The sequence below is a fragment of the Epinephelus moara genome, chromosome 8 (genome assembly GCF_006386435.1).
Source record: "Epinephelus moara isolate mb chromosome 8, YSFRI_EMoa_1.0, whole genome shotgun sequence".
Taxonomy (NCBI): Eukaryota; Metazoa; Chordata; class Actinopteri; order Perciformes; family Serranidae; genus Epinephelus; species Epinephelus moara.
In genome coordinates this window covers 10,228,224-10,241,031 of record NC_065513.1, presented here as the reverse complement: position 1 = coordinate 10,241,031, position 12,808 = coordinate 10,228,224, and the positions used below count along the sequence as shown (strand labels likewise).

The following is a 12,808-nucleotide window of genomic DNA, read 5'->3' as shown; positions in this document are numbered from 1 at the left end:
AACAGGGAATTCTATATTTATCCCTGATTGCATATGCCATTTGTTGTGGAGGAAAAGCAAGTCCTCTTGCATTAGGAAGTCTTGTGCAGACAAGCCAAGGCTGGGACAGACATGAGTCTTGGTGCGCCAGCTCGAAACGCACACAAAGTCTGTCTTGCATTTCCAGCCAAAAGAAATGTGTAAGTAATTACAGCCCAACCATGTTTATTGAATAAAAACCCACTTAGACATTATGTTTATGCACGATCAGAAACACTCAAATCTTACATCCACGTACACAAAAACATTTGTCTTTTTTCTCTTTCCACAGAACATCTGCACCCAATATGGAGTCAATTTTGCTTTTATTACTCATGTGGAAAAATGTATATAGTGCTTGGATTGTTATTCAAACACAGGCCACTTGAAAAACAATGAATGCTGTGCCATGCTGCTTTGGAGCACAGCGCACACACACTGAGCGCAGGGTTAGTCAGTTTAGCTGCCTGTTTAACTTTGTGTCCCACGACTGCATGGAGATTACTCCCTGGGCTATGTGTTATGCTTTACTTGCTATTAAGTGGATGCGCATTAACTGCTGTAAGAGTCAAAACATATTATGCATAAAGTGACTTCAGGTTAATTAGGTTACGCCGGTTTTATGTTCAATATTATGTTTTGCAATCTAATTATTTGGAAAGGTAGATGACGTTATGCAACCAATAAAAGCTGCTGCCCTCTTAACATCACACAGTAATCCTATTTTATGGTAATGTTGGAAATATTGATAAATGCAGTTTTAAAGGAAGAAAATGTGAACTTTCATTTGGATTACTAAAAAACATTTGTTAACAGCATTGCCATCCAAAAATCCATTCTCCTAAAATAATTAAATGTTCCTGAATTTGTGAGGTTTTAGTCCTGGTTTTTTTTTTTTTTTTGGTTAGGTAAACTCTTATTTCAAGAGTCCTCTTTTGGTTATATTTGTTTTGAACAGCATACACAGGCCCTTTCTCTACTTTATAGTTTGCTACTATGTTTATGTTTGTACATTTCTAAGTTCCCTGTCAATAAATAACTTAATTTCACCAATTCCATCTGGTTTTATGTTGCTTCCCCTTCCCCTAGCAAGCTGGGTCGTAAGATAAACACTAAAAGGGTTATATAAAAGAGAGGTTGCCAGCGGCGGCCCTAACAGTGATGCTTTTTCACGGTACTAACAATGTTCTACAGATACATGCAGTATCAGTTAGCTGTAATGTGGCACCGCGGCTGGTGTAATACTTCACAACTTGTCTTGTTTGATATGGCATGCCATGCTTTCTCCATCACTGTATCATTGAACTGACGAGATCTCGAGCAGAAAATTGTGCAATCGGGCATTTCACCTGGCCGTCGCTGAAAACTCTCTTATTACAGGGCCAGGGCTCTCAGGTGGGAAAAACAGTGTTTGAGGAAAACCACCTCTAAAAATGGATCTGGTTGAGGTGGAGGGAAAAACACATACCGAAACCTGGTGTTCATCGAGGCAACAATAAGTCCCTCAATAACAATGATCACAAGCTGTTGAACATGGCTGAGTGGTGACAGGATTTTCTCGAAGCGCTAGCAGAGCACTGGTGTTTCAAAGACAGAGGGTTGGTTGTGTGTTATGATTTTAACAGAACAAAGGGATGACTATTTGTTCTATTAACACTCTCTGCCAACACAAACAGCTTCGTTGAGAGCGGGCAGTAAGTGAAAGAAGATTACAGTCTTGATGCCATGTTATGTTTTCACACCTCCCCTGCTCCAAGTGGCTGGCGTGGTTTTGCTTGCCACAACCCTTCTATTTTCATCTGCAATGCCAACATCAGTGCTAACCTTTAAGAGAGAATGTGGACCAGGCTATTGGGTGCCACATCAATGACGCCACAGCCGTGTTGACTGTCCCTGCATTGCTGTATGACATGCATTGCTAGTGACAAGCCGTCTTTGCTGATGTCAGTCGCGCAGTGTCTGCTGGCTGGCCCCGCAGAAGCTCCAAGTTTTTCTCTGTCATCACGCCTCTTCTTCCCAACATGCACTGGGGCTGGGTTTCACCGCTGAGCGTGCCCTTACACTCACTTCCCTCTAAGCTTGTACACAAGCACACATCAAATGCTGCAAAGACTGAAGGCGTCCATCTTCACTTCAGAGACAAATCCAAATGTGCTCCCTGATCACCGCATACTTGTGTGCTAAATGCACAACAGATGTATCTCTTGACAAGCACGGAAAGAGAGAGAGAAAAAAAGAAAAAACATTAGCCCGCAGAGCACACATGATTTGGAGCTGACCAGAAATGAGAGCATGTTGCAAACAGCTCAATATAAATTAAAGAGATAAATGTTTCCAGGTTCATTGTAATAGCTTGATGTGAGGAACATCATGAGATGTTTTTTTCTGGCCAATCTACAAAGCTAAAAGTCATGATCTAAAAAGTTGATTATGGCAGAACTCTAATCTAATCCTTAACCCTTAAACTTACCGGAGTCCATACTTAAAAACATTACAAGAATTAGGGGGAATAGTTAATCATAAAAGCTATGTGACACATCTCATTTTTCTCTCTTTTATGTTTTGTTTTACTTTCAGGCTTCGTCACAAAGTGAAAACCGAAGTGAATAGAGGAAGGAACACAGAAAGAGAAAAAGGAGAGAGAGAGCGAGGGAGCGAGAGAGAAAGACAAAAGCAAGAGGAGAAAAATGACATCTCCATATTAAGGCCTGTGTTGCCGGTGTCAGTTCTAATTTCACAGTGCCTGTGGGGAGCTGAATGCAACCAGTCAGCTCTGGTCTCGTCTCGTTCCTCCTCCATTTTGAATCAGGGCCGGCGAATCCCAAGCTGGGGGGAAAGGAATATTACTGGCAAATTGGTTTTAGATTAAAGGAGGTGGCGAGGCATTCTGCTTTCTCAGCTCTTTCCCAGGTGCACTTAATCTAATTTCATTAAAGAGATGAGGACGGATGATCACTTGTGTCGAAACATTAAGCCGGTCCATTTTTTCCTTCCATAAAAAAACGTTAAGGTTGTCAGCGGCCTGGTGGGTGGCCTGTTTGTTATTGAATATGATGACTCTCGGAGACCAATCTGGATCTTGCAAAGCAGCGGGGGTTAGGGAGGGGGAGCGTACCTACATGAATATATATTACTATTGCCGTTTTCCTTTTCCAAGATGGCGACATAGAAGAAGAGGTAAAAACTGACAACGCTGGTAATGATAGATAGAGAGCAGGCAGTAAATACAAAAGAAGGAAATACCAGAGGAGGAGGAGATTTCAAGAAAAAAATAGAGTTGAGGGTGGTGGTGGTGTTAACGGATATGTTTGAAATCCCCACAGCATGCTTGTTTTTCGTTGCAGGTGCACTGCTAACTTCACAGAGCGTACCCCCCCAATACATCAGCTGGGAGGATACCAGTAGCTGACGAGCCATTACTGATAAGCCGGTAGAGACGCTCCGACGCGGTGATATGGCATTCATTCTGCACACAGCAGGAAGATAAGGGGGTAGAAGAGGAATTAATGTGTCAATCAGAGCCTGTGTGCTGCCCTGGCAGATGAGTACACCGGAGCCATAAAAGAGCTCATAGACAGGATGTGGTAATGGTCCTTGGAGACTCCCCCGGAGACAGATACACTTTCTGCTGAGTGACTGCTCGGCAAATAGGACCAAATAGAATTAGCCGACCTGGGTGTCCTCCGCTGTGGCTATGGTGATGCAGCGGCGGAGGCGGTGGTGGTAACGCACCTGACACGGGGCCGCTGTGTTAAGGGGCTGGAGAGGATATAAGCATCTCATGCTAACGTTTCGCACACAGACAGACAGACAGCCACTGTATTATTTGCACAGGAGAAAGAATACAGAGGAAATTGGAGGAGCCAGCGAGGATGGAAAAGTGGGGCCTAATGGAGATAGGATGACACTTCAGGAGAGTGCATGAACAAACTGAGAAGGGATAAATCCCGCTCTATTTCTTTCTCTGCCTCTCCAATGAAGGAAAATGACCATCTTGACTTGGAGTGTCTCAGACATGTCAGAGGTTGACAGGATTGGGTGGTTGATAGATTACAGGTGGAGCAGGGAGGGGTGGGGAGAGAAAATCTACATTTACAGCATTTGAAACAGCACCTTGAATATCACCTGGTGTTAGGACAATGAATAAAAAATGTTTTTAAGTCTTGAGGAGTTCTTGTGAAGCCAAACAAAGCAACTGATTTCCACCGAATTGCATGACCTAAGATATGGTACGAGACTTTGTCCCAATGTCATCACTTGTTTTTACCCCTACCCCTACCTTACAGGTGCCACCTTGCCCCTTGGAACAGACTTAGAAGGGGTAGTGGTTGAAATCTTCCCCTATGAAATGGGACCCTGATATGCCAATACCCAGCCGCTGATGCTGGCGTTTACGTAAACAGACACAGTGAGTGTTGCAGGGCATTTTTCTTTCGTGGTCTATAGATAGCCTTTTGTGGATGTCAGAACACTTGTGATTTGTTTGCAACTTAAGTTTCAGGCTGTCAAACAATCAATCAAAGAAGTCATCAAAGAACAGGCCTCATATGGCATCAACGTTGGGGGAATGTATAGAAATATGTCAAGATGTAATGTTCGATATCTAGCTAGTTAGCTACAGAGATATTGGCATACTAGCAAATTATTCTGTTATGCTTGTTTATTTAGAAGAAAATATATTTGCGGATTTTTTTTGTTGCTTGTGCAGCCCTGACACTTTGCCCTACCCCTCGATCCCAATAAAATTCAAGACACCCTACCCCTAGACTTGACCATGCAAAACTGAGGGGTAGGGCTAAATGGCAGGGCCAAGGGGTGTATTCAGCCTTAAGTTTGTTACGGCATAAAACCAGTAATAAACCCCCCCCCAAAAAAAAAAAAAAAAAAAAAAGATAATTATTGAAGCATATCTCATAAAGTTAATTCATTAATCTGACCCTAATGAACATCCAAAATGAGGCAAATAAAAATGTCTAACTAAGTTACAAAAACACATCCCATTCACACTCAAACCAAACACTGTCCTCGTGACGTCTTGTTATCACAGATGTCACCATTACACAATCACTACCATTCATCCAACACATTTTTTTTTGTGAAGCAATAAACAGCTAACATGTGCTCTGGGGCATGTAAGTACATTTTAATCAGTCACACTGAGACATTAAGTGGCTCAAAGTATTTGGATCAAGAATAAAGAACGAATGACGATCCCAGCTCAATAGCACGCCCTCAAACAGACTTGAATACACTTTGTCCCTGTATTGCCAAGCGATTTAATACCCAACATGTGGTTAGTTCCTTCATGAGCATCTGATTTAGCATGGCTATGCCTATTAACAGTAAAGATTGTTAACTCTCCCTAAGAAACTCTTAATTATGTGGCTTTTCCCCTCAGGGTGCACACATAAGAGATGCAATTCAAGGTGAAGGCTTTTATTTTTTAAAACTAACACTGAATACTTCTCATTGTCAAACAACATGTAATCTCGGACATCAGATGCCAGGCCTCCCAAGAAGAAATGCCAGTGATGACAACACAATACCCAGATTCTGATCTTCAGTCTACATAAAGATCCCCCTCACAGCAGTTTGGCGCTGAACTAGAAGTGACCTGGCCAATCTCAGAAGAATTCACGTCTGACACGTTCTGGAAACACATCGCTGCATGCCATCTCAAGCATTGCTTTGATAAACGCGAGCTTCACAAGGTGCAGCAATCTAAACTGACTTTGCTGTAGCAGCAACTCGTCAGTTTTATTCAAATACAGTGTAACTGATTGCACCCTGGGGGCACACCTGGAAGCAATATTCTAATTAAGTTAATCTGTGAAATCCTGACAATGTGGGTGTTCAGGTGGCTGGTAATCTGATGTGAAAGGAGTCTTTGTTTTCATTGGAAAGATACGGGAGGAGCTGGCACCTGTTTCAGCAAAACGTTGCAGAAAATTATCGCTGTCGAGTTATCCTGAGTGCGGGCAATTACAAATGACAGTGTTTGTCTTTCTCCTCATGGAACCCAATTTTTTACACCATCGGGTTTTTTTCCCCCTGCTTTTGGTGATGGGCCTGTCAAAGTATTTTTTTCCCAGTCTTCTTCTTTCCGTGGCAATTTGCTACGGATGATTCGCAACTCTCATCAACTTGATTATGATAATATGTGTTTCTGAGGAAATGAAAAGGTCAGTACTGCTTTAGCCTTTATCCAGATGTTCTTTTCTTCTTGCACTCCTGGCAAATACATGTAACATCAACAGTGGTTCCATAACAGTGAAACCTGTTTTGGAATTATGCTGTCGTTCATTTACATTTCCTGTTGGCCACAAATGAAAGCTTTTCTTTGTTCACTTCCTCTGCTCATGGGAATGGAACATTACCATCATTAGAACAATGGAAAAACATCAATACTTACCTTTGGGCATCTTACGGAGTTAATAAAAAGCTTTCACATCAGGTGTTCATGTTGCATGTGACTATGTGGATGGGTTTCTATGTTGGGCTCTTGTTTGTTGAGGCATATTATATAGTTACAGGAGTGGGAGAATGGGTTTTCTGAAGTCTTAAGGGGATCTTAAGTTCCCCCGCTGCCGTTCCAACACATGCTAAGCTAATGTTAGCCAGCAGGAGGAATCTTTAGGGATATATTCCTTCTCTATGTTAGTTATGTTAAACATATCTCAAAAACACGTTTAAGATTGTTATTGACTTGTTTTTGTTACTTCATTAGTGGCCTTCAAAGGATAGATTTACATTTTTTAAACTTAAAACAAAACGTATATGTCCATATGTACGAGGAAAGAGTTTTGGGTGTTGTTATAGCTGTAATATTTCAATATTCTATTATATCAATAGTGCTGGAAAAAATGTGTGCTTCTTCTTTAAACACCAAGCCCACACCCATGTTAAAAAAGCCTTGAGAACAAACAGCAACATCCCAGGCTGTAAGATGACGCCAACACGGAAGTGCCAAAAACTGAAGTTCCTCGAATGGTAATGTGAGGCTGGCTCCAATCCCCATAGACCCCGTTCATTGATATAACTCACCTTTCACATTTGATCGAGGCTTACAGTTATGTATGATTGAGGGTGGGACTGCACTCAGTGAGAGATGGGTGCTGTCCGTTGACAAGTTGCTACCAAGATGACAGCGTTGGGTATGCAATGTAACCATGGCATAATCCCAGATTCACAGAGTACAGGTGTGGCTGTAGCTGTTGCTATTTTACGTGGGTTTTTAGTTCATGAAAGTTAATTGTAACGCTTTGGTTGTCTAAAATGTTATACTCAGTTTCTCAGGTACGTATATTTTATTTTGATGGTTTTAAACCTGTATTTTTGCTAGCAAAAATTAGCAATAGCATTAACGCAGTTAGCCATAGCAGTAAATGCACCCTGATAACCAAGACAGTAGCTAGCATTAGGGTTATCTCCACACTCGACCAAATATGTTCACTTCTAAACCCAATAATCCCAGACAGCAACAGCAAAATAGCCAAATTGAGGCTTCAAAACTAGAGTATACAAACCAGTGGGTGATGCCACTTTGGCTATGCTTGAGACCAGGAATTCGAAGTTTAGAAGAGAGAATAAAAACTATGAACTGAGACCAAAGTGTGAGGAGACATGAAAAAGCTAGTAACAAATCCAAGAGTGAGAATCAACAGTTTTGTGCATTAAAGCCAAGATAACTAATAAAGGACTGCAGTCTTAGTTACCACTTTGTTGCTATCGATTATATTTTTCATTTGTAGTGGCCTTCACACACACTCACAAACACACACACATATATACATGAGGCTATATATATATTAGGCACTACACATATTAGGCATAGTAGTATTTTTCTAACAGATTGCATACAATGTTAATTTTTATAACCCATAATTGCTGGCAAGCTAAAATACCATTTCATGCCATAGTGCCGACAAGTGTATGAGAAGAGAAAAGCCTGACCAGGCCAAGCTGCAGTCTGGCTCTTGACAGTGGACTGTGTAGTAATTGGTACAAAATTCAACAATCAGACGGCTGAAAGCTTGGCAGCAATGTCTAATAGTCCACTGTGTCTTGAACTGTATCCAAGTCCACCTAAACTGGCTAACATAACTGGTGCCAAACGCCAAATACGGAGCTGCTTTCTGAACAGACAGGGGCTGACACCTAACCAACAACACAGCAACACCACTGAGTTTCTATAAAACTGCCTCAGCAATGCTTGTTTTTTCTCTTCTCTTTCTTTGAGCTAGTGTTGTTTAGTGTCGTAGTATCAAACTTTTATACATTAAATGTCAAAATCTGTGACACTATATGAAATTGTTACAAGTCTCAAGTAACTGGTAGAGCAGGAAGGAAAACAAAACCCTGAAAAGGAAACACTCCGAGAGCTTTCCTTCTATTTTACTTCCCTCTCTGCCCCCCCACAGTGATGCCAGGGAGCCGTATGGAGACTGACAGGCCCGCTACGTCTCTCTGTCGTGTCAACTAGCTAGCGCCCTCGGTTCCTTCTCGCTTCAATGAAGAGATAAAAGCCTATTGACTTGCCAGGCTACAGTTAATGCAAATTGGGCCTACTATCAATGTATTATTTATAGGGAGAGCTGCAGACATTTCCACAGAACTGGGAGCTAAGCTTACAGGAGATTAGGCATGCTATCTCATTCATTTACCAGGGAGTAATTGCTAAACTGTGGAGGAATTAGAATGCGTGAGGTTCCCCAAAGGCGTTTCATCTTGTAACCAGGTGGCTGCTATCAGACAACCACTTCCGAGTCTGCGATAAACAAATACACAGAAGTGAAACTGATAGACTACATCTGTCAAATTGTCAAATGGTTGAAACTTGACAACATCACTGCTAAAATAATATGCTATTTTTTAGCACAAGTTGCTGAAAATGCTCGCTCCAGTTTTTGTTTTCCATGTATACAGTTGAGGTTCTTAAAGGAAAATTAAGTCATTGTTTGTAAAACTAACTTTTAAAGACATCTTTATAAACCTCAAAGACTTATAATGTGTTTACCCAAGAAAAAATGGAAACTGCACAAGGGAGCAGCTATCATTTCCGATTGCCATCTTAGGTTAAGGAACAGAGACACCTTTGTTAAACAACCATCTCTGTTTCCAAAACTTGACCTCCTTGAATTTTTGAGAAAAACCGCAATGTATTTCTGTGACTGAAACATAATCATCATTGCACAACTCTTGATATTATGATGCATGTACTTCTTGTTTTGAGGTTGTTATATCATTCTGTTTCAAAGTACACAGGTTTTAGTGTCAAAATGCTACTTTCCCAAACTGTTTCAAAATGTTTTCCTAAGTGACCTGATGTCGGTTTCTGCATGATGACATTGCTTCATATAAACCCCCGACCCGCCGAATGTGCCTCTTTGTGACTGTGCCAAGCCTACTTTGAGAATTCTGTTACTGATCTTCCAAGTTAGCTACCATGTGCAATGCATTAACAAGCTGCACACATTATATATGGCCAATCAGATGGAGCCCTTCTGCCCTAGAAGTCCGGATGTAAAAACTGAATAGTTCAATATTTGTTTATTTATCGTGACTCATCCTGTCATCACAATATCCAACAATGTTATTGCATATCACGTTTTCCTTATATCCTGCAGCCCTATTAAGCAGTGTACTGCTGAAGATGCCACGTCACTTACGATCTGAAAGTCACACAATAACACAAACAAACTAACTGGTCAAGGCAGCAACAGATCAACCACTCCTGTGTTGTGCCAGGTAAAATTACTGTTTTTGTCAGGAGTCTAGTGGCTTAGAAGACAGCGATACAACGGCTTTTGTTCTCCGTTGGTTAGGGCTGTCTGACAGGAAGGTAAAACAGCGAAAATATTACATAGATTATGGCTAAATACCTCATATAACCACACTTCAAAAAATCTGTACTAATCCTTCCAGTTATTATCACTGATCGCCCCTCTATGCCATTGCTTTTTGATAATAGCTTAGTGAGTGTTTCCATTTGTAAAAATCAGTAAAAGAATGCAGATGGACCTCCCCTTTAAACTAAGGTTATTATATAAATGGCAAAAAGTGAAGCTATTATCTTATATATTAGAGAAACAAGCAGATAGAGGCGATACGTGCTATGTGATAAGATTAAATGCACACATACTAAAGCTTACTGCGTGCAGCATACACTATGAACTTGGCTAGAAGGCATCTTTAAGACCTATTCTGGCAAAAAGTGCTCCAAAAATAATAGATGTCTTTTACCACTGCAGAACAGAAAACTAACACAGAAAAACAGCTTCTTTCTGTACTGCATTTTCCTTGTCACTTTCTTGCTCTGTAAGACGCAAATGATCAGTGTAGGGACCGGCAGAGTGTCTTTTACCCCACATCTTTTTTCGCCAACAACACACTATGACTGTTTCCCTTCTTTAGTTGAGAGCTCAAATTTGTTATTCACAACTCTCAGCCACTTCATGTGGTGGGTGAATAAACACAGGAAAAGCAGTCTTACCTTGTCGTCAATGTCACTCTCGCTGTCACACTGTAACAGAAAAGAGACAGACACAGGAAATATAAGGAATTATTCATTTGGCTCCCCCCAGTAGCCCATAATCAGTGCAGATGTTATTTTTGTGTGCAACCTCTCATTCAGTGACAGCTTTCAGTGCAAACGGCAGAGGATGAAGAGGGAAAGGAGAGTGTGGTAGACTAAGAGAGTTTTTCATGTTTCAAAAGCGGCACAGCCGCACAGAACGCCATTCTGGTGTTTCTGTTGCAAATTCAATGCTGAAAATTTACAAAAGATGAAAAACGAATAATACTATACACTGGGTTGTATTATAAAGAGCCTGTTCAATGACTTTGCATTCAGCTGCAGCTTGTCATTTAGCCTTTTAAGAGTGCTTTAAAATTGGACGATAGTATCTCAAGGACACAGAGAGCTTAGACTCTCTGAATACTCAAACACAGTGCCTATTAAGTGCGGTATTTCAAATCCGCCTTGTGTCAAACCAGTCTTCATTTTTTATGTCAGACTTCTACAGGGATAAAGGAACTAAATAACAAGAAAGGTTGTACTCTGAAATGTGCCTTGTCTAGCACGGCCAAAGGCCAAATCACCTACTATTCACTCAAAAAGTGAAATGGGTTTTTCTTCAACACTTCAAATTTCAGAAGTCATTTCACCATTAAAATACAAAGTGATCAGGCTCAAATTTCTCAAGTAGAGGTGCAGCCTTAGAAACAACAAGGAAAAAAAGAAAAAAAGTCCTTGTAACTGACAAACAGATGCGAATACTGCAGTGTGCAAGTGCTCAGAGAAAGCAACATAGGCTCAAACTAACACTGGAAATTGAATTCACCCTTAGCCTGAAAGAACGTGAAAAGTTAAAGTAAAGTCAATTATATTTTTTCTTCAGATAACATGCATGCCATTCTGTCAGCTGAAATACTGTAACTTTAATTTTCATGGTAAACTTAACCACATTCTTAACTTCAATCTAACCCCTATGCTCCTTGCTTCGGTTTCTCACATTGATTTGTTGCTAAATGCTCTTGGCTGCTAACTCTCTCCCTCCACGACAACAGATAGTGAAGTTGTGGAAACAGGAGTGGTCGAGCTGCAGGCCAGTCCCACTGGACCTCACAGCAGGATGCATGAGGAACAGAGCTACTCAAGCGAAGAGCCACATAGAGAGGGAGAGGGCCCCCACTGAAAAACTGCCTTCAATCTGTCAATTAAGTCCCTGTGGCAACATATTTAAGTGGACCCTCTTTATTTTGTTTGACTCCCTTTCAGAGCCGGCCACAATGAGGAGGGAGCTAGGTCAATGGAGGCACAGCGGCCCTTTGTTGCGAGCGCGGTGGGTCCAAATGTATAATTAAGTAACGAGAGTAATCAGTGCAAGGGCTCAGTGGCCAAGATCTCTCAGGAGAGGAAAGTGGAAGGGGGGAGGAGGGGTCTCCATGCCCCGTGATTCATCCTACTCTGCAAAGACAAGGGATACAGCAGGAGTCCTTGCTGGCAGAAGCTTTAAGTGAAAAACATTATGGCTCAACCCCCGAGGAGGGTTTATTGTTGTGTTTGCGTCTCTATCTGCACAATAACAACGTCAAGAAATGCCTGAGCTCCTATTGTTCACACTGAAGCATTCCTACACAATACAGGACAAGAACATACACCCGATAGCAGATAAAAACAGTAAAATTATATGTTCAATATGAGGCTTTATACATGTGAGGTGATTGTTGTTCATAGTTCCAGAGACTGTCAGTGAGCATAAAGAAAATAAGTGTGGAAAAAAGGAAGGGTACCTCACAATATTGCAGAAAACGTCCCTGAGAAAATACAAAAATGGCGTGACTACAGTTTTTGTGTAAATATGACTTAAAGTGTGGTTATTCATATTAGATAACTATGAGAAATGCAATACAAAAATATGTTCATGTGTTTATTTGTTCCGCATTTATAAATAGATTAAGATTACTTGCTCTAAAATACAGGAAAATGGCCCATAATGGGTAATGACCACTGATAATAAAATGAGTAAATAAAACTCACGTATTAATCAGCATGCAAGCATGCATACAGGCATGTATGGAATGAATAATGTTAAATATTGGTCACATTTCTATGCAACATGTCCTCTTTTCTCTTGGGGAATGTTTGCAAACCCTAATTTCTGGGCTCCTGCTTGTCAAAAGACCTTCATTACAGAGTGCAGGGCATTAAGAGAAGAGAGTGGCTTAGGCTTCTTGTCAATCAATTCCCCATTCACACTACAGATTCCAGACAAATTAATTGTCAGCC

At 41.0% G+C, this 12,808-nt stretch overlaps 1 protein-coding gene across 11 annotated transcripts in view; it reads right to left on the bottom strand.

The window, feature by feature from the left end:
- The window catches only part of fbrsl1 (fibrosin-like 1), a 326,568-nt gene that overhangs the window by 85,528 nt on the left and 228,232 nt on the right, over positions 1-12,808 (bottom strand). For 10 of the 11 annotated variants that reach the window (XM_050050408.1, XM_050050409.1, XM_050050415.1 and 7 more), the window contains one exon: positions 10,511-10,540. The exons of the other annotated variant lie outside the window; for it this stretch is intronic. In XM_050050408.1, the coding sequence (XP_049906365.1) occupies positions 10,511-10,540 (30 nt within the window). The remainder of the gene's footprint in view (positions 1-10,510; positions 10,541-12,808) is intronic. 11 annotated transcript variants of the gene reach the window in all.